General features: G+C 42.7%; 1 protein-coding gene across 1 annotated transcript; it reads left to right on the forward strand.

Moving 5' to 3' along the window:
- Nucleotides 1-2,824: 2,824 nt before the first annotated feature.
- LOC112265670 (WD repeat and FYVE domain-containing protein 1-like) lies at nt 2,825-19,847 on the forward strand. Its single transcript, XM_042296326.1, has 12 exons — nt 2,825-3,026; nt 8,703-8,770; nt 8,889-8,962; nt 9,174-9,228; nt 9,890-10,040; nt 10,192-10,304; nt 14,730-14,856; nt 15,131-15,236; nt 15,487-15,588; nt 15,770-15,900; nt 16,110-16,218; nt 16,703-19,847. Exons 1-12 carry the CDS (start codon nt 2,890-2,892, stop codon nt 16,760-16,762), a joined length of 1,233 nt encoding a protein of 410 aa, XP_042152260.1. The 5' UTR covers nt 2,825-2,889; the 3' UTR covers nt 16,763-19,847.
- Nucleotides 19,848-19,942: the final 95 nt, after the last annotated feature.

The following is a 19,942-nucleotide window of genomic DNA, read 5'->3' on the forward strand; positions in this document are numbered from 1 at the left end:
CTTAGGGTCAAGGTATTGGCATGGAGGTGGTGATTTTTTATTTTTTTTAATGTAGTGGTATATAGGTTAGTTGGTGGTATGCAAAAGTGGTATGTAGGTGTAGGGTTAGTTGGTGGTATGTAATAGTGGTATATAGATGTAGGGCTAGTTGGTGGTGCAATTTTACCCTTTTTGTTTTCATATCTCAAAATGTAACTTGATCAACCACACAATACCGCACAGTAGGTGGCGGGATGCGCAAACAAAATGTGCAAACGCCATAATACCAAAGAAGAAGAAGAGTATCCTACCTGAGCCCTTCCCAGAAGAGTTTTGAGAACTGCTACACCCCCTTTGAATCAGCTGTTGTTTACTCAGAGGAGAAAAGCATGCATATATTTAAAAACACTATGCTACTTATACTTTTATCTATAAAATGTCTACCACATACAGATTACTTTTTACCTCATTACACATTTCATTTGGGATTCCACCACTGTAAACGTCATTTGCATGATGGGAGAAGTGAAGAAAGAGTCTCAAATCAAATCAAATCAAATTTTATTTGTCACATACACATGGTTAGCAGATGTTAATGCGAGTGTAGCGAAATGCTTGTGCTTCTAGTTCCGACAATGCAGTAATAACGAACAAGTAATCTAACTAACAATTCCAAAAAACTACTGTCTTATACACAGTGTAAGGGGATAAAGAATATGTACATAAGGATATATGAATGAGTGATGGTACAGAGCAGCATAGGCAAGATACAGTAGATGATATCGAGTACAGTATATACATATGAGATGAGTATGTAAACCAAGTGGCATAGTTAAAGTGGCTAGTGATACATGTATTACATAAGGATGCAGTCGATGATATAGAGTACAGTATATACGTATGCATATGAGATGAATAATGTAGGGTAAGTAACATTATATACGGTAGCATTGTTTAAAGTGGCTAGTGATATATTTACATAATTTCCCATCAATTCCCATTATTAAAGTGGCTGGAGTTGAGTCAGTGTCATTGACAGTGTGTTGGCAGCAGCCACTCAATGTTAGTGGTGGCTGTTTAACAGTCTGATGGCCTTGAGATAGAAGCTGTTTTTCAGTCTCTCGGTCCCAGCTTTGATGCACCTGTACTGACCTCGCCTTCTGGATGACAGCGGGGTGAACAGGCAGTGGCTCGGGTGGTTGATGTCCTTGATGACCTTTATGGCCTTCCTGTAGCATCGGGTGGTGTAGGTGTCCTGGAGGGCAGGTAGTTTGCCCCCGGTGATGCGTTGTGCAGACCTCACTACCCTCTGGAGAGCCTTACGGTTGAGGGCGGTGCAGTTGCCATACCAGGCGGTGATACAGCCCGCCAGGATGCTCTCGATTGTGCATCTGTAGAAGTTTGTGAGTGCTTTTGGTGACAAGCCGAATTTCTTCAGCCTCCTGAGGTTGAAGAGGCGCTGCTGCGTATTTCATACAAGCATATCTGTTTCCACATTTGCTTTGACATTTTTCAAAAGGAGTTGAGGAGAGGATGGAGGAGTTGAGCAAACCAATTGAGAATCTCCCTATGTGTGACCATAGAACAGTGATAGCAGCAAAGAGTGGTGCGCCCTAGTAAAAAGCTTGCTGATGAGTGTGGTCACAGCCCTGCTGTGTTGATGGGGTGTTCCTCCGTGGTTCCTTCTGGATCCTGCTATTGATCTAATCTTGGTAGAGACAAAAAAAAATGTCAGAAGTGAGTGATATAGGGGGTTAACAATTACATTGGTAGATGTTTTTGTTTTTTTACAGATGTGGTCATACAGAAGCAGGTGAATACAACTAACAAATGAACTGTCAGTATACTCTGTTGAACTGTTGGCGATAGTAGCTGCCCTCCAGTGGGTGGAGGACATTCAACCTGCCAGAATTTCAGTATGCTCAGATTCCCTGTCTGTATTTAATAGTTTATCATCTGGCAAATCTAGTAAGAATGATCTGCTATTGGAGGCATGTTATTACGAAGAATCGAGTGATAGGGTGATTCTGTTGGGTCCCAGACCATTTGGGAGTGGGGGGGGGGATGAAAGAGTAGAGCCATTATGATAGATGTGTGGCAGAGGAGGTGGGACTCAGAGCCCAAAGGCCGGTGTTTGTATGCCCTCCAAAGAAAGGTTGGTGGACCAAGAGTCAAGGGTCAGATTAGGAAGGAAGAGGTGGTGTCTGCTCAGTTGCATCTTCGTATTTTTTTTTTTTAACTAGGCAGGCCAGTTAAGAACAAATTCTTATTTTCAACAATACAGTGGGTATGGTAGGTACAGTGGGTTAACTGCCTTGTTCAGGGACAGAATGACAGATTTTTTACCTTGTCAGCTCAGGGATTCGATCTAGCAACCTTTCAGTTACTGGTCCAACGCTCTAACCACTAGGCTATCTGCCACCCCGGCAGGAGAAAAAGCATACATTGAAAGCATACATTGAACTCGTTATCAAATCTGGTTAGAAACCTTACGAATGGTGTATGGTTGATGAAACAGTGAAGCACGCATGTGTTGTTGCATTGTTGTAAGTACCTGTATGTGGAAAAGATTAATGTGTAGGGTTATTGAGGTTGGACAGCGATGGGGAAGGGTTTGATAGAAGTCAGTAGGGGTCTTTTTATTTTCTTATTGGTACAGGATTAGATAGGAGAATTTAGTTTATCTTATTGTTTGTTTCTTTATTCATTAAATCTGTAAACTGTGATTGACTACACACCCCAGTACAGTAGTTGGCGGTATTTACCTCTAACGTTTGTTTACGGACCGCCATAATATTGTAGTAAAAGAAAAATACGGTTTTGCGCTGCTATTCTAGAGATTACGTTAATCCTAATCATCCTTTTAGCTGTCAGCTGATTGTCGAGTTGGAAGAAAAAGAAAACATAGCCATGGCGGCAGAGATTCATTCGAGGCCTCAAAACTCAAGACCAGTTCTTTTAAATAAAATCGAAGGACATTCTGACGCGGTCAATGCTGCAGTTTTGATACCGAAAGAGGACGGAGTGATCACAGTTAGCGAGGACAGGTAGGTTGGCTGACGCCTCATTAGCTAGCGCGCTAACTGTTATCCAGACAATTGACTGACAATTGTTAGCCTACTTACTAGGCTATCATTTGCCTGGGGACCAGACGGTGAATTTTTAAATACACCGTCTGGAACATCATGACAGTGTTTGATTCTGGAAATGGTTCTCTTACAAGCAGGAATGTGGAATAAAATTATTTGAACTTCCTCTGCCGATTGTCCGTGATGTTGCTCCTTCAGCTGCTCGAAATATTTAACAAAATATCCACAGGAATGTATTGTTTTGTCGACTTTTTACAACACCGCTAAAACCATAGAGATCCTATTAAATTACTAGAGGGAATAGCTACAAAGATTTGTATAACTAACCCACGATTGACCAGAGCCTGTCTTTCCAATGGGAGCAAATTAATCATAGTGGACAGAACGAGCAAGGAGGTGGGCAGAGCCAAGTACGAGCTAGTGAAATCCAATTGGCCCGTTTTAGTCTTTATTTGCATATTTCCGTCAGGGAATGCCTACTCTGAAGTGCACATATGTAATAACTCGATTCGCCCTTGCACGCTAAACAATGCATTTTTTTTAGACTTTACCCTTTGGCAAAGGGTAAAGTCTACAAAACACAGCTAGGCCAAAATTCGTCTCGTTCCATCTTTTCCCACTGTCAGACACTGGGCTTCCTTCCATCACCATATTTGGTAGTGAGTGGAAACGCCAACCGGATGCTTCACATTTATACATCTGGTGAAATATCTGTCTCATTGTTCTATCTGTGATAGCTATGTCATAAACCCTCAAAGTTCCATTAATGGGTCGAAAATTGGAAGCCATCCTCCTCGGGGAGAAATCCCAAAACCAGTCTAATTGGAATGAATGGCAGCTGAGGTGTGGTGTATCAGAAATTGTGTAATAGAATTTTTGTCAACCTAAAATATTGTCATAATTTTAAATACAGTTTATACATCTTTTATACATTTCTGTATAAATAGCCTCAAAAATATATGTAAATTGACCATACATTTCTCAGATTTATTTTTCTTGAAAAGCTGTGAGTGCTATTACTTTTTTTTTTTTAAATCACAGGAACAATGATAAAATATGGAAAAATAAATAGTGAAATGTTATTTATATAAAGCAGCCCGTGTAATCATCTGCCTGAGAGTAGCCACAATCGGCCCGAGCCCCAAGTAATACATTTGGGCCAGATAACTCACACCGGAATCGGCCGGAGCTCAATTTCCGCATCCTAGCCATAAGTAATGCTGCTGAGGTCGGCCCAAACTCGGGCCACGTGACGTCGGCCGAGTCTGACTCTCAGCGGAGTGCCCCGACTCTCAGCCGGAATCGGCCCAGATCCACTGCTAGCTGGGATACAGTGCAGATCAATTCTTAACATTTCATTGTTTTACACCTTTCTTATCACTGCACTGGCAAACCATGATTGACCTTTGGACCATCATAATTAGGTTACTGTCCATTTTAGTATTCTAATTCTATGTGCAAGATTTTGGTTAGTATGCATGGTTTACATGCGTTTACTTTTGTCTTGTGCCTGTGCCTTCTGTCATGAGCAAAACACATTGATTACCACACACAGACCCGCGTTTTTGAAGTCTGTTTAATAATACATTCAGGTGGATATTTTTAATCTAAAATTTCGATCTATTGAGGGACCAACACCACAGACCTTTGGCAGAGTAAGTTTAAATAGAATTTTATTCAACATTTGTTACGGCCAAGGGACGTTTAGGATTTCTCTATGTAAATGTGCGTGGCGTTGTCTACATAATTTGAGGACATCGCCACGTTCCGTGGCTAGGTTATTATCAAACTGACCAAACAGCTTGCTGTCCTCTGCCTAAATAGCCTGTAAACCAATTATTTATATTTACACTAGATGACTGAAGCCACCGTGATCCATCTTGGCACTCCCCCACAGTTGTAAAAAAAAAACATTTTGGAAACTATACAAAATGTATTTCGTTAAGGCTACCTTTGTTTTTGCCACTTTTATTCGATTACAGATACCTTTTAATGCATATTGCGTTTACTTGTGTTATGTGAGCTTAACAAAACATGTTCTTTTTTAAGTATCATTTTTTGATAATACTAATGTTACTGTCCCCCCAGCTCTTGAGCTGTCTGTATCCTCCTGACTGGTGGTTATTTTTTTTAAAGAAACTAAATATGCTTCTCGGCATCTCTGCTAAAATCTGTGTAAAGGATTGAAAGCGATGGGAGCCTTATTCAGTACATTTAGTCATTAATTTCTTGCATTTCTAAAGTCAACCAACCCTTGCCAGCAGGTATGCCTGCTAAGATAGTTAGACAAGCTAGCAAAAAATGAAACAAAATAAAGTGTGTGTGTGTTTAGTACTAGTCAAATATTTGCACACACCTACACATTCAGCTCTAATGAACTTATCCTCTGCAGCAGAAGTAACTCTGGGTCTTCCTTTCCTGTGGCGGTCCTCATGAGAGCCGGTTTCTTCATCAGTGCTTCATGGTTTTTGCGACTGCACTTGAAGAAACTTTCAAAGATCTTGACATTTTCCAGATGAACTGACCTTCTTGTCTTAAAGTAATGACAGACTGTCGTTTCTCTTTGCTTATTTGAGCTGTTCTTGTCATAATATGGACTTGGTCTTTTACCAAATAGGGCTATCTTCTGTATACCACCCCTACCTTGAAGGAGTCAAAAATGACTTAAATACATGTCATTTTTTTCCAAAACATTCAAATGAAATACTAGAATGCCATTCATTCCAATGGAGGCATGCTCCTTCTGGGGAGAGCCAATATGGCCGGCCGATGGCTTTAAAGCCTCTCTTTGGCCAATACATAGCATCAGCAATCGGGTTTATGTACATTATTGCTGTAAACAATGGCTTGTTGCGGGACGAATCAACTTCGCTCCAAGAGGCAACTGCCGAAACAGTTCACAGCTTTTGTAGGTGTTAGCTATAGCAAATAGTGTTTCTTTATTGATTTAGCAAGTTCGCTAGCTAATAGGTATGGAATGCATATCCTCAGGGCATAAAATTGCGATTAGATACTTTGATTCGATTTTCCAAACATATTGTTCACTATATGTCTGCTGCAGAGGGATGACGAGAGCCATGAGAAAATTAGTTTTGATCAGTCATGGAAATAAGTGCTAAAAACCAATGGGCTCCCCATTTAAAGAGGTAGAACAAGCAATGAAGGAACAATACTGGAGGTTTGGTAGAGCAAACTAGCACAAAAATAATATTGTGATATTGTCAAAACGATATGATTATATCGTCAAAAATATTACTACTACATACCCAACCCAATGGTCACCATTATTTGAGACTTTAAATTAGGGGTATGCACTGTGAATCAATTGACAAGTGTTACTGCCACCTCCAACCCCAATTGCAGTTGAAAATGGTTTTGTTTAGAGCCATTTTGTCACCCCCTGACCCATAACCACTCTAGTTAGACACAAAAGAGAGATGTAAGCCTAAACACCTTCCTCCAAAAAGTAATACATAAATGGAGTGAGTAGCATGGGCACTTCTCTGGAGCGGGTGGCCGTCTCTTCTGGTCAACTTTAGGGCACCAGGCCTAGAACAGAGCAAATTCATGTTAATAAACAGATCACTGACCATTTTCAATCCCACTGTACCTTCTCCGCTGTGCAATCCGGTTTTCGAGCTGGTCACGGGTGCACCTCAGCCACACTCAAGGTACTAAACGATATCATAACCGCCATCGATAAAAGACAGTACTGTGCAGCCGTCTTCATCGACCTGGCCAATGCTTTCGACCTTGTCAATCACCACATTCTTATCGGCAGACTCAGCAGCCTTGGTTTCTCAAATGACTACCTCGTCTGGTTCACCAACTACTTCTCAGACAGTTCAGTGTGTCAAATCGGAGGGCCTGTTGTCCTGACCTCTGGCAGCCTCTATGGGGGTACCACAGGGTTAAATTCTCAGGCTGACTCTTTTCTCTGTATATATTAGTGATGTCGCTCTTGCTGCGGGTGATTCCCTGATCCACCTCTACGCAGACAACACCATTCTGTATACATCTGGCCCCTTCTTTGGACACTGTGTTAACTAACCTCCAAACGAGCTTCAATGCCATACAACACTCCTTCCATGGCCTCCAACTGCTCTTAAATGCTAGTAAAATGAAATGCATGCTTTTCAACCGTTCGCTGCCCACACCCGCCTGCCCGATTAGCATCACTACTCTGGATGGTTCTGACTTAGAACAACTACAAATACCTAGGTGTCTGGCTAGACTGTAAACTCTCCTTCTAGGCTCATATTTAAACATCTCCAATCCAAAATTAAATCTAGAATCGGCTTCCTATTTCGCAACAAAGCCTCCTTCACTCATGCTGCCAAATATACCCTCGTAAAACTGACTATCCTACCGATCCTCGATTTCGGCGACGTCATTTACAAAATAGCCTCCAACACTCTACTCGGCAAATTGGATGCAGTCTATCACAGTGCCATCTGTTTTGTCACCAAAACCCCATATACTACCCACCACTGCGACCTGTATGCTCTAGTTCGTTGCCAGACCCACTGGCTCCAGGTCATCTATAAGTCTATGCTAGGTAAAGCTCCGTCTTATCTCAGCTCACTGGTCACCATAGCAACACCCACCCATAGCACGCACTCCAGCAGGTATATCTCACTGGTCATCCCCAAAACCAACACCTCCTTTGGACACCTTTCCTTCCAGTTCTCTGATGCCATTGACCGGAACGAATTGCAAAAATTGCTGAAGCTGGAGACTTATTTCCTTCACTAACTTTAAGCATCAGCTATCTGAACCACTGCAGCTGTACATGGCCCATCTACTAATAGCCCACCCAATCTACCTACCTCATCCCCATATTGTTTTATTTACTTTTCTGCTCTTTTGCACACCAGTATTTCTACTTGCACATCACCATCTGCTTATCTGTCACTCCAGTGTTAATTTGCTAAATTGTAATTACTTCACTACTATGGCCTATTTATTGCCTTACCTCCTCACGCCATTTGCACACACTGTACATATACGTTCTTTTTTCTATTGTGTTATTGACTGTACGCTTGTTTATTCCATGTGTAACTCTGTTTGTGTCACACTGCTTTGCTTTATCTTGGCCAGGTCGCAGTTGTAAATGAGAACTTGTTCTCAACTGGCCTATCTGGTTAAATAAAGGTGAAATAAAAAGGTGGAGGTCATGCTTGGTCAATTGTACATTGAGGAGCAATGTCCTGAGCAAAAGGTATAGAGACAATTGAAAGCTCTGGAGCGACACCTTTCCCTGTCAACAATAAAATTAGCTTCTCATGGTTGAAGAGATGAGGAAAGTGTTTGAGGAAGGGAGAATCAAATAGTATGAGATGTAAAATAAAGAACACTGAACCAACATCTCATGACTGGACTGTCGTAATGGCACTGTACTCTCCTTTTGTGTCACGGGTCACAATGATCTTGTGGCTTGAGAATTTCATGGCGTTATAAAATTGTTGCAATAGATGAACTGATGTTTTTATACAGACCTTTTCCTCCCAAGTAGCCCAAGTTCTAGTACTGTAATCCCTATTCACATTTGAGACTATCGTGCTGCACCTGTAGGAACGGTACCAAGAGTGCACTTGAAGTTTGAATATGACATTTCCTGTGTCCTATGTCCAGAACTATCCGGGTATGGCTGAAGAGAGACAGTGGACAGTACTGGCCCAGCATCTACCACACGGTCTCCTGTAAGTACCACAACCAATTTACAAGTAGGCTTTAGTTGACACATCCAGTAGATGCTAAAGCGTATACTACTGAAACAAAACATTGGCCATACATACATATGTTTCTTCTCTGTACTAGCGCCGTGCTCCTGTATGTCGTACCACCACGATAGCAGGCGCATCTTCATAGGGCAGGACAACGGGGCCATTGTGGTGAGTGAGCTAAAGCCTTAAAGATGACCCCATGCTTAAACTCTAGTCTGGCTATGTTTGACTGGACTCATAACATACAATTCTTGTTCACACGGACCCTTTTTCCAATGTTTCCCTGCTTTGAATGAGAATCAAGCTACAAGTATGAAGTTACATAGATTAAGAGTGGTACTGGTAGCAGATTTTTATTATTGTTTGGTGGTCTTAACAGGAATTCCTTCTGTCTGAAGATTTCAACAAGATGAACCACGTGAAGATGTATCCTGGTAAGATCTGAGAGGGGGTTTCCTGCCTTTACAAAGCAAATGACAACAAAAAAGCTTTGGTGACGTTAGACTTGATCTCTAGTGTTCAGTAATGGTACAATGATCTGCTATTTCAGTGATCATTTCTCTTTAGTGTGTATTAGATGTGTGTGTCTACTGGGCTGTGTTCTGCATCCTCGCCCAGTCATTGTCATTGCTGCTTAGAACACATGCACACACACACAGACCCAGACCCAGAGTCTAAGAGGAGAAAGTAATCATTGTCCAAGTAATCATAGCTTGATGATCCATCACCACATATTGGCTTATTATTATTATTATTAGGTTATTACAGTCCCCTTCCCCCAGGCTCAGTGAATATGATATCTGTGACTAACAGCCTAGCCATGCAGCCTGGACCTTACTCTCATCACTGGAAAATCCCTTCTTTCGGAAACTTGAGTTTTAAGCATTAGATGCCAACAAAAACAGATGTCACTGGAAGTTTCCAGCAGTTCTCTTTCAGCAGAGAAAATGACCCCAGAACAGAAAAGCTCCATTAAATGGTTGATATTAATTTAACTCGCTCATACCTTTTGCAGAAAGTTGAATGTAGAATGACTAAAACATTTGTGCGTGTATGTATTTAACCCATTTGTGTGTGCCGTCTGTGTGTGTCTAGCCCATCAGAACCGTGTGTCAGACATGGTGTTTTCTCTGGAGAGCGAGTGGGTGGTGAGCACCGGACACGACAAGAGTGTGAGCTGGATGTGCACCCAGAGCGGCAGTATGCTGGGGCGCCACTACTTCGACTCCTGGGCCTCCTGTCTACAGTATCCTTCTCTCTGTGTGTGTGTGAGAGCTGGACAGGTGTCCGTTTGCATTGTGATGTTCATATTCATAAGAATTACTTCTTGGGGAAAAGGTCACTTCCTGTCTGTCCTATGTGCCCTTCCTCTGTATCTTCCTTGACTCCGTGTCTAGGTATGACAATGACACGCAGCATGTCTTTATAGGGGACCACTCAGGACAGATCACCCTGCTGAAACTGGAGAGACAGACCTACTCCACTGTGACCACACTGAAGGGTCACGAAGGTAAACCTATACATCACAGGAGGTTGGTGGCACCTTAATTGGGGAGGACTGACTGGCGCGGGATTAGTGGATTGGTATCAAACACATGGTTTCCATGGTTTCCAGGTGTTTGATGCCATTCCACTCACTCTGTTCCAGCCATTATTATGAGCCGTCCTCCCCTCAGCAGCCTCCTGTGCTACACACATGGACCCACGTATACTGTACATCTGCCTATGCACAATATGGAAACGGACACTGCAAACTGCTCAAATGCCAACTGGCAATCATTTTAAAAAGAGGAAATGTTGGTAGCAGATTGTATGGCGCTATACTGTACCGTCATGCAGTGTGGTAACAGTTTTGCAGTGCTGTGATTTTCTCTCACTCTGGTTGCCTGTGGTTTCTCTAATAATTTCCCTGTGATTCACCCCAACCTTCTAAAATCCAATACAATTTTATGTGTCACGTGCTTCGTGAACAACAAGTGTAGACTAACAGTGAAATACTTACCTATGGGCCCTTCCCAACAATGCAGAGAAAAAAAAGAAATAATAGAAAAATAATAACACAACGGGTAAAAGATAACGGGGTACCGAGCCGATGTTCGGGAGTACAAGGTAATTGAGGTAGATACTTTTGTATATATTGTGTATGTGGACACCACTTCAAATTAGTGGATTTGGCTATTTCAGCCACACCCTTTGCTGACAGGTGTATAAAATCGAGCACACAGCCATGCAATCTCCATAGACAAACACTGGCAGTAGAATGGCCTTACTGAAGAGGTCAGTGACTTTCAACGTGGCACCGTCATAGGATACCACCTTTCCAACAAGTCAGTTTGTGAAATTTCTGCCCTGCTAGAGCTTCCCTGATCAACTGTAAGTGCTGTTATTGTGAAGTGGAAATGTCTATGAGCAGCAACAGCTCAGCCTCGAAGTGGTAGGCCACACATTCTCACAGAACAGGGCCGCCAAGTGCTGAAGCGCGTAGCACGTAAAAATCATCTGTCCTCTGTTGCAACACTCACTACCGAGTTTAGAACTGTCTCTGGAAGCAACGTCAGCACAATAACTGTTTGTCAGGAGCTTCATGAAATTGGTTTTCATGGCCGAGCAGCCGCACACAAGCCTAAGATCACCATGCGCAGTGCCCGAGTAGTGTAAAGTTCGTCGCCATTGGACTCTGGAGCAGTGGAAATGTGTTCTTTGGATTGATGTCATCTGGCATTCCAATGGATGAATCTGGGTTTGGCGAATGCCAGGAGAACGCTACTTGCCTCAATGCATAGTGCCAACTGTAAAGTTTGGTGGATGAATAATGGTCTGGGGCTGTTTTTAATGTTTTTGGGCTAGGCCCCTTAGTTCCAGTGAAGGGAAATCCTTAATGCTACAGCATCAGTGACATTCTTGATCAGGGCTGCCCAACTGTTTTCCTGGAGCTCTACCGTCCTGTTGGTTTTCAGTCCAACCCTAATTTAACACACCTGATTCTACTAATTAGCTGCTTAACAAGACCTTAACAAGCTGAATCAGATATGCTAAATTAGGGTTGGACTGAAAAGTTACAGGAGAGTAGTTCTCCAGGAAGAGGGTTGGGCAGCCCTGTTCTAGAGGATTCTTGCAAAAGTTTGGGAAGGCCCTTTCCTGTTTCAGCATGACAATGCCCCTGTGCACAAAGCAAGATCCATACAGAAATGGTGGATGAACTTGACTGGCCTGCCCAGAGCCCTGACTTTAACCCCATCGAACACCTTTGGGATTAATTGGAATGCCGATTGCGAGCCAGACTTAATCGCCCAAATCAGTGCCCAACCTCACTAATGCTCTTGTGGCTAAATGAAGCAATGTTCCATCATCTAGTGGAAAGCCTTCCCAGAAGAGTGGAGATTGTTATAGCAGCAAAGGGAGGACCAACTCCATATTAATGCCCATAATTTTGGAATGAGATGTTTGACGAGCAGATGTCCACATACTTTTGGTCACACAGTGCCCTCCACTAATATTGGCACCCTTGGTAAATATAAGCGAAACGGGCTGAAAAAAATGTCTGCCGTTTATCCTCTTGGTCTTTAATTAAATATATTCACAAAAATCAAACCTTTTAATTGTAGTAAAATGATTGGAAAAAAATGCATGTGAAATAAATATTTAATGTGTGCTACAATTATTGGCACCCCTAGAAATTATAGTGTAAAATCTACCTGCAGTATATTCCCATTCATATGTTATGTTTTTAAGTTCACCTGAATGATTAGGAACACTTGAGTGGTAAGTCATGACTTCCTGTCACTGGGGTTTAAATATGAGGTGTCACACAGGCCAAGATCCAATAGTCATCCATCACTATGGGAAAGACCCGAGAATACAGTAATGATGTGCGACAAATTTTTGTTGAGCTGCACAAATCAGGAAATGGCTATAAGAAAATAGCTCAACGGTTGAAAATGCCCATTTCCAGTATCGGCAATAATTTAAGTTTAAAGCAACAGGAGATGTTAACAATCGGCCTGGAAGAGAACGTGTGTCTATATTGACCCCAACCACAGTGAGGAGGATGGTTTGAGTGGCCAAAAAATCTCCAAGGATCACAGCTAGAGAATTGCAGATGTTAGTTGGGTGTTTGGGTCAGAAAGTCTCCAAAAGCACGATCAGATGCCACCTACATAACCACAAGTTGTTTGGGGGGGGTTGCCATAAAAAAGCTCTTGCTGTCATCAAACCACAAACTCCAGCGCCTACAGTTTGCCAAATGTTACTGGAACTTTCAATGGGACTGGGTTATATTGTCAGATTAGACCACAATAGAGCTTTTTGGAAACAAACCCCAGAGGTGGGTTTGGCGTAGATAGAAAGATAGCCATGCAGAAAAGTACCTCATCCCCACTGAAGTATGGTGGTGGATCTTTGTGGAGCTGTTTTTCTTTAAATCAAACCTCACTGCCTCTGCTAGGAAGCTTAAACTGGGCCGTGGTTGGAACATCCAGCAGGACTATGATCCAAAGCACTCCTCAAAATAAACACAAAAATGGTTAACTGACCACAGAATCAAGGTTTTGCCATGGCCATCCCAGTCCCCTGACCTAAACCCCATAGAAAACCTGTGTGATGAGCTGAAGAGGAGAGTCCACAAGCGTGGACCTCGGGATCTGGAGATATTCTGTATGGAGGAATGTTCTGTGATCCCTTGCTATGTGTTCTCCAACCTCATTATGCATTATTATAGGAGAAGACTCAGAGTTATCTTGGCAAAGGGAGGTTGCACAAAGTATTGAATGAAGGGGTGCCATTTTCTGATATTTTACTTTAAAGCTTTGATTTTTGTGAATATTTTGAATTAAATCATTTTTTTCACAGCCCGTTTTGCTCATATTTACCAAGGGTGCCAGTATTAGTGAAGGGCACTGTACATATAGGTATGGATAAAGTGACAAGGCAACAGGATAGATAAATAAGCAGTAAGTCCCGAGGGGGTGTGGTATATGAACAATATACCACAGCTAAAGGCTGTTCTTATGCATGACGCAGTGCGGAGTGCCTGTATACAGGCCTTAGTCGTGGTATATTGGCCATATACCACAAACCCACGAGGTGCCTTATATTATAAACTGGTTACCAATGTAATTAGAACAGAAAAAATTAACGTTTTATCTTACCTGTGGTATACGGTCTGATATACCATGGATCTCGGCCAATCAGCATTTAGGCTCAAACCACCCAGTTATTAATAAACATACCATGGCGTTGTTGAATACTCATTTCGGATTGGCTTGAAGGGCATTCTAGAGCATGCGTTATTTCCGTATAACTCACGGTAGAATTCAATCGCTGTAGTTCATTTTTACATGTTCTATGTTTTGAGCCCGAATAATCAACGAGGGGCTGTGTGTTCAACGGTAACTAATGCATCTCCGCGGAAGGTCAGTTCTACTCTGCATCGTGGAACACACATTCCATGTCGTTCATTACTTTTCATTGAACACACAGCCCCTCGTTATCCTTTACATAGCAGTAGTGTATGTGACTCAAAAGAGTGAAAAAAGGGTAAATGCAGATAACCAATAGCTACCCGGAGTAACTATTTAGCAGTCTTATGGCTTGGAGGTAGAGGCTGGGATGTTCTGGGTCCTGTTGGTTCCAGACATGGTGCGTAGGTACCGCTTGCTGTGCAGTAGCAGAGAGAACAGTATGACTTGGGGGCTGGAGTCTGACAATGTTTTTATGGCCTTCCACTGACACCTCCTGGTATAGAGGTCCTGGATGGCAGGGAGCTCGGCCCCAGTGATGTACCCTCTGTAGCACCTTGTTGTTGGGTGCCAAGCAGTTCCCATACCAAGCAGTCACACTACCAACCATCAGTCTGTTGTGTCATAACTTCCTGTTCACACCCCCTCCCCCATTTCTCACTTCCTATTGTCCTTTTGTCACCCCCCCCATTTCTCAGGTAGTATTGGAGCTCTGTGGTGGGATCCTGTTCAGAGGCTTTTGTTCTCAGGAGCGTCGGACCACAGTGTCATCATGTGGGACATCGGGGGCCTCAAGGGACGAACACTACTGCTCCAGGGCCACCAGTAAGAGGGAGGGAGTGTGTCATCCAGTTCATATACTTGTCAGTAGCAGGGCTCTGTAGGTTAGCACCAGCTGTCACAGGGAGCTGTTCACCACGTATTGTTTTATGTTCTGTGGACTCCTCAGATGGCGTAGCTATCAGACCAAGTCAGTGGAGTTCCTCCTTAAGTTATGTCATTATGTTAATACAGTAAACGAGTCAGCTGTCTGGGATTCTTTGGAAGATCACTCTGAATATTTTCTATGTTATTCCTTCTCTCTCCTCCCCGTCTCCAGTGAACGAGTGCAGGCGGTGCGCTACCTGCAACTGACCAGACAGCTGGTGTCCTGTTCTGCAGATGGAGGTGTCACAGTGTGGAACATGGACACTCCCAGAGAAGAGGTAAATACAGTATGTCAGGAGCCAGGAATACATCTCAATACCTCTTCACCTTCTACTCTCCTTAGAGTAAGGGTGGGCAAACTTTCAGGCCCCAAAAAATAGAATAAAAAACATGCCGTAGGTTGCCCACCTCTGCCTTAGAGGCTGCTGAACTCCCAATCTCCTTGGTTACGGAGCATCACCAACTCCCTACTGCCCTCTGGTGTTGAAAGTTCAAGCTCTCTCTCTCTGTTCCTGCTTGACTCTACAGGCTCCTCAGTGGTTGGACAGTGACTCGTGTCAGAAGTGTGAGCAGCCTTTCTTCTGGAATGTCAAACAGATGTGGGACTCAAAGACGATTGGTCTTCGGCAGGTGAGAGAGCAGGCAGCCTCTGGTATAGTCCAGAGCCTTGTATAGAGACTATACTACATAGCCATTACTATTGTAAGAATTGCCTTGTAACTGTATAATACTAATGGTAGAAATACAGGAACTAGGAGTGATCAGTCCATATTCTTTGACCCTTGGCTAACCCTCATGTTTCCTGGTTCAGCACCACTGCAGGAAGTGTGGCAAGGCGGTGTGTGGGAAGTGTAGTTCCAAGCGCACTACATACCCTGTGATGGGCTTTGAGTTCCAGGTGCGCGTGTGTGACACCTGCTACGACACCGTCAAGGACGAGGAGTGAGTAATAAAAACATGCCAAAACAAACTAACTAAGTCGCTCTGGGTAACAGTGTCAGCTAATTGACTCAAATGTACTGTCAATATAATAATTCTGTAACGGAGTATAATAAAAATGTGTGACTCAGATTTATTTTTGTCTTCTTCATCCAACCCCCTTATTCCTTGCTACTTGTTGTCCTCACGTACCACGTTGTCTCATCTTCCAGTCGCACTGCGTTAGCAACGTTCCATGAGGGGAAGCACAACATAGCCTTTATGGACATGGACCCTTCCAGAGGCCTGATGGTGACCTGTGGCAGCGACCGTGTCATCAAGGTCAGACATACTATCAGCCCAATCACTCACTGGTGGTCAGATAGACAGTCCCTGATCACTGGGGATTAAACTCAATACAATTACATTTTTTAAATATGCTTGGAAAGTGAAAATGTTCTAGAATGTCAAAAAGTAAACATTAATAGAGACATCTTGGAGACGGCATCGCCTTTTTATTAGTGAAGAGATTTACAGTGGCTAGTTAACAGTAAGTAAGTGAATTATTTCGCCCCAAAGTTAGCCAAGATTATTAGCTGGCCAGCTAAAATGATTTACAGTTAGCAAAATAGTGTAGAAGAGATTGCTAACTACGTTAGCTCTGCCTTGTCTCCAAACATTACAAGGTGTCGGTTTACATTTCACCATTGGGACGTGCATCCATGCGTATCCACTTTCTTTGCGTATTAATGTAATCTTTCCATATTCATACATCTGTTTTTCATCTGACTTTACTGACTCTCTGATTGGCTCTTTCTTTCGACAGATATGGGACATGACGCAAGTGGTTGGCTGTAGCATAGCAACAGGCTTTTCCCCACGTTGATTAACCCCTGCACCCGATCGGCCCCCAAACTCTGTCCTCGGCACTACTGACAGGTGTCTCTGTCCTTGGGACCTCTGTTGCAATGACAACTCCTCTGTCTCATCCTTCTGGCTCCTCTTCTCTGTCTGGCTGCTTCTGTTCTCTCACGTCCCATTGAACGTTTGGATGAAGATATGTGTGTGCTGTGTAAATGGGTGGGTACTGGTGTTGGTAACCCTTCAATGATTTGGTGTCAGTTTTGTACGACAGAAGTCTCAAATGTGTCTCAGGTCTAACTTCCAGTGTGTACCCATTCAGTGGAGCTCCAAGCACAATGTGTGTGCACACGCATGCGTGGAAGGAGCAGTGTTGGTGTTTTGTGTTGACGTATGTTAGACTTCTGTCAGGTTTCTTTGACAAAGTGGGTCACATTCCTCTTGCACTGTAACATTGGACTGCTAACACCCATCATCCACAATGCCCTGCCCAACAGACACACAGGGCTCTCCTATTGGCTGGTGACTTCAACTTTCTACATTTGAAATATTGCAAATACTAACCATTACGACACTGCTTTTATATATGCATAGTGTGTACAGTATGAGATGCAGTGTTACTTACCTCTGTATATCCCTCAATGATCATGAGGTCAGTTTCTCTCTTTCTTGCTAGTCCTTCTCTTTCCCCCTCTCTTGTTCTCTCTTCACTAGTTGGCCTTAAACTCACTTGTTTGTCTCGGAGGAGGAGATGGAAGAGTCATTAGCCGGCATGGCTGTACGTGCCCGATTGACGCTCGAGCCGTCGGCATGACAACCCTTGCCGAGCCGTAGGCACAGCTGTTCTCTCCCAGACATTGTCCAACTTCACCTCAGACACACCTAAAACCTCTTTTGTCAATTTTCTGTACAGATATCACTTCTAGTCCTGATAACCAAGACCCCATACTCTATTGCCTTTGCGATAAGTTAAGATGAATTTGCATATAATGAAAAACGGTGTAAGGTTTTGAACAAGAGGTTTTTGTTCTGCTTTTGCTCTATTTAGACAGGTACTGAAATGGTATAAAAGTCAATGTAGCACTAGTTTCTGTGCACGCTGATGTTTTACACGGTTTCTTCTCACTGTGAGTTTGTGGGTAAAATTAGAAGCTGCTTGCGTTTCCTCTAAGGCCTTAAGAGAGCGGGACGCCCCAAGCTTTCTTGAACCTTCAAACTGTTCACGACTCTTCTCACACGTACACACATACACACTCTGCTCTGTAGCATAGCTGCATTTTTCACTTAACCGTCACCCATGAATACTTTCAACACTATTGACTTGCTTCTAGTTTCTCTGTCACTCTCCCGCTCTGTTTTGTTTCCAGAGCCCAAGAAGGTTCTCCACTGCACTGAAATGCACTAAATGTGGTTTAGAGAGCAGATGTGCTGTGCATTTAAAAAAAATAATGTTTTTTGTAAGTTTGCATTTCGGGGGATTTGCTTCATTATGGCTCGAGTTACGTGACGTCCTTAAACTAGTAAATATTTGGCTAATTTGTGGTAGGTTAGACTAACGCTTGCCTTAAGGTAAAACTGAACATGACATGGGAGTTCCAATTTTTTTTCAATTGTAATCCCATTCCAGATTTGATCACCTAGTGTATAATATTTGTAGCAATGTGTTTCTGGTTGTTTACGTCATGTACACTTCATGTATAGGATGATGGTGGTGAGTTCACACAGACAGGCTATTGTCACTGAGAAATCTGTCACAGATATGCTTACTATGTCATGTCAGAAACATGACCGCTTTGGGAGATATGTTTATGTCACAGAGGTGTTGACATAAAGACATTTTGTGACATCCCAGAGATACAGGGGTGTTGATGTCAGAGGGACATTGTGAGGTCATAGAAGCGGCAGGTATCCTAGCGGTTAAGAGCGTTGTGCCAGTAACTGAAAGGTCGCTGGTTCGAATCCCAGAGTCGATTAGGTGAAAAATTGGTTGACGTTCCCTTTAGCAAGGCACTTCACCCTAGTTGCTCTGGATAAGAGCGTCTGCTAAATGACTAAAATGTCAAGTACAGTCATCAGGGATGTGCGGTGTTCTTGGGGACACTTATACTACAGTACAATCAAGGCTCAAGTTCAGCTTTTATTTTGTTAGATCAAAAGAAATCTCTGGTGCTCTGTAAACATGACCCTAACCTTAACCCTCTGCGTTATAGAGGATGCCGGAGTTATAGAGAATACTTGGGACAGTTAACTGGAGTCCCAGTGATTTCTGCTCGCAACTAGATGAATTCCATTATGAGGAGTAACTAAGAGCCAGTAACATTTTAGAAGCTAACATTTGTGATTCCCTCCACATGTTCCCACCACATTTGTGATCAATACTATTCTCTAGGTATGTTGGTTTGTAATGAAGTAGAAGTCTGTTTGATGGGTCAATCCCATGAAGAAGAATTTATATACTTTTTACATGATTAGATTAGCTGTTTTCATCATATGGTGGTCATACATGTAATTTGACTAAACCCCATCCACATTTTCACACAGGTATAAAATTGTAATATCTCAAACTGGAGCCGTATCTAGCAGAGGAGACTACTGAGAGGAGCTATAGGAGGACCGGCTCATGGCATTTATGGAGTGGTTTCCATTTGTTTGATGTGTTTAAAACTGTTTCATTTATACCATTTCAGCCATGACATTGAACCTGTCCTACTATAGCTCCTCCCACCAGCCTCCTCTGAATTCTACAGTTTACGTTCTCTATTACTCTTTAAGGGGCGGCAGGGTAGCCTAGTGGTCAGAGCGTTGGACTAGTAACCGGAAGGTTGCGAGTTCAAACCCCCGAGCTGACAAGGTACAAATCTGTTGTTCTGCCCCTGAACAAGGCAGTTAACCCACTGTTCCTAGGCCATCATTGAAAATAAGAATTTGTTCTTAACTGACTTGCCTAGTTAAATAAAGGTTAAAAAAAATTTAAAAATAAAACCTCTGTCATTTTATCATGTCATATTGCTCGTAAATAATCTTGTTTTTCCGACCATTGTTGTATATCTTTAATAATTGGATTTTTAAAGAGAAACTCTTGATAATATTGACAGTACTGCCTAGTCTCCCTGTGGCACTCTGTCACGGTGAAGAAAGAAATGAATTCTTAATAAAGAAATCCATTCAGACCTGTTAATAAGTCTATAACTCTTGTGTTGGATGC

The sequence above is a fragment of the Oncorhynchus tshawytscha genome, linkage group LG13, assembly GCF_018296145.1.
Source record: "Oncorhynchus tshawytscha isolate Ot180627B linkage group LG13, Otsh_v2.0, whole genome shotgun sequence".
NCBI classification, from domain to species: Eukaryota; Metazoa; Chordata; class Actinopteri; order Salmoniformes; family Salmonidae; genus Oncorhynchus; species Oncorhynchus tshawytscha.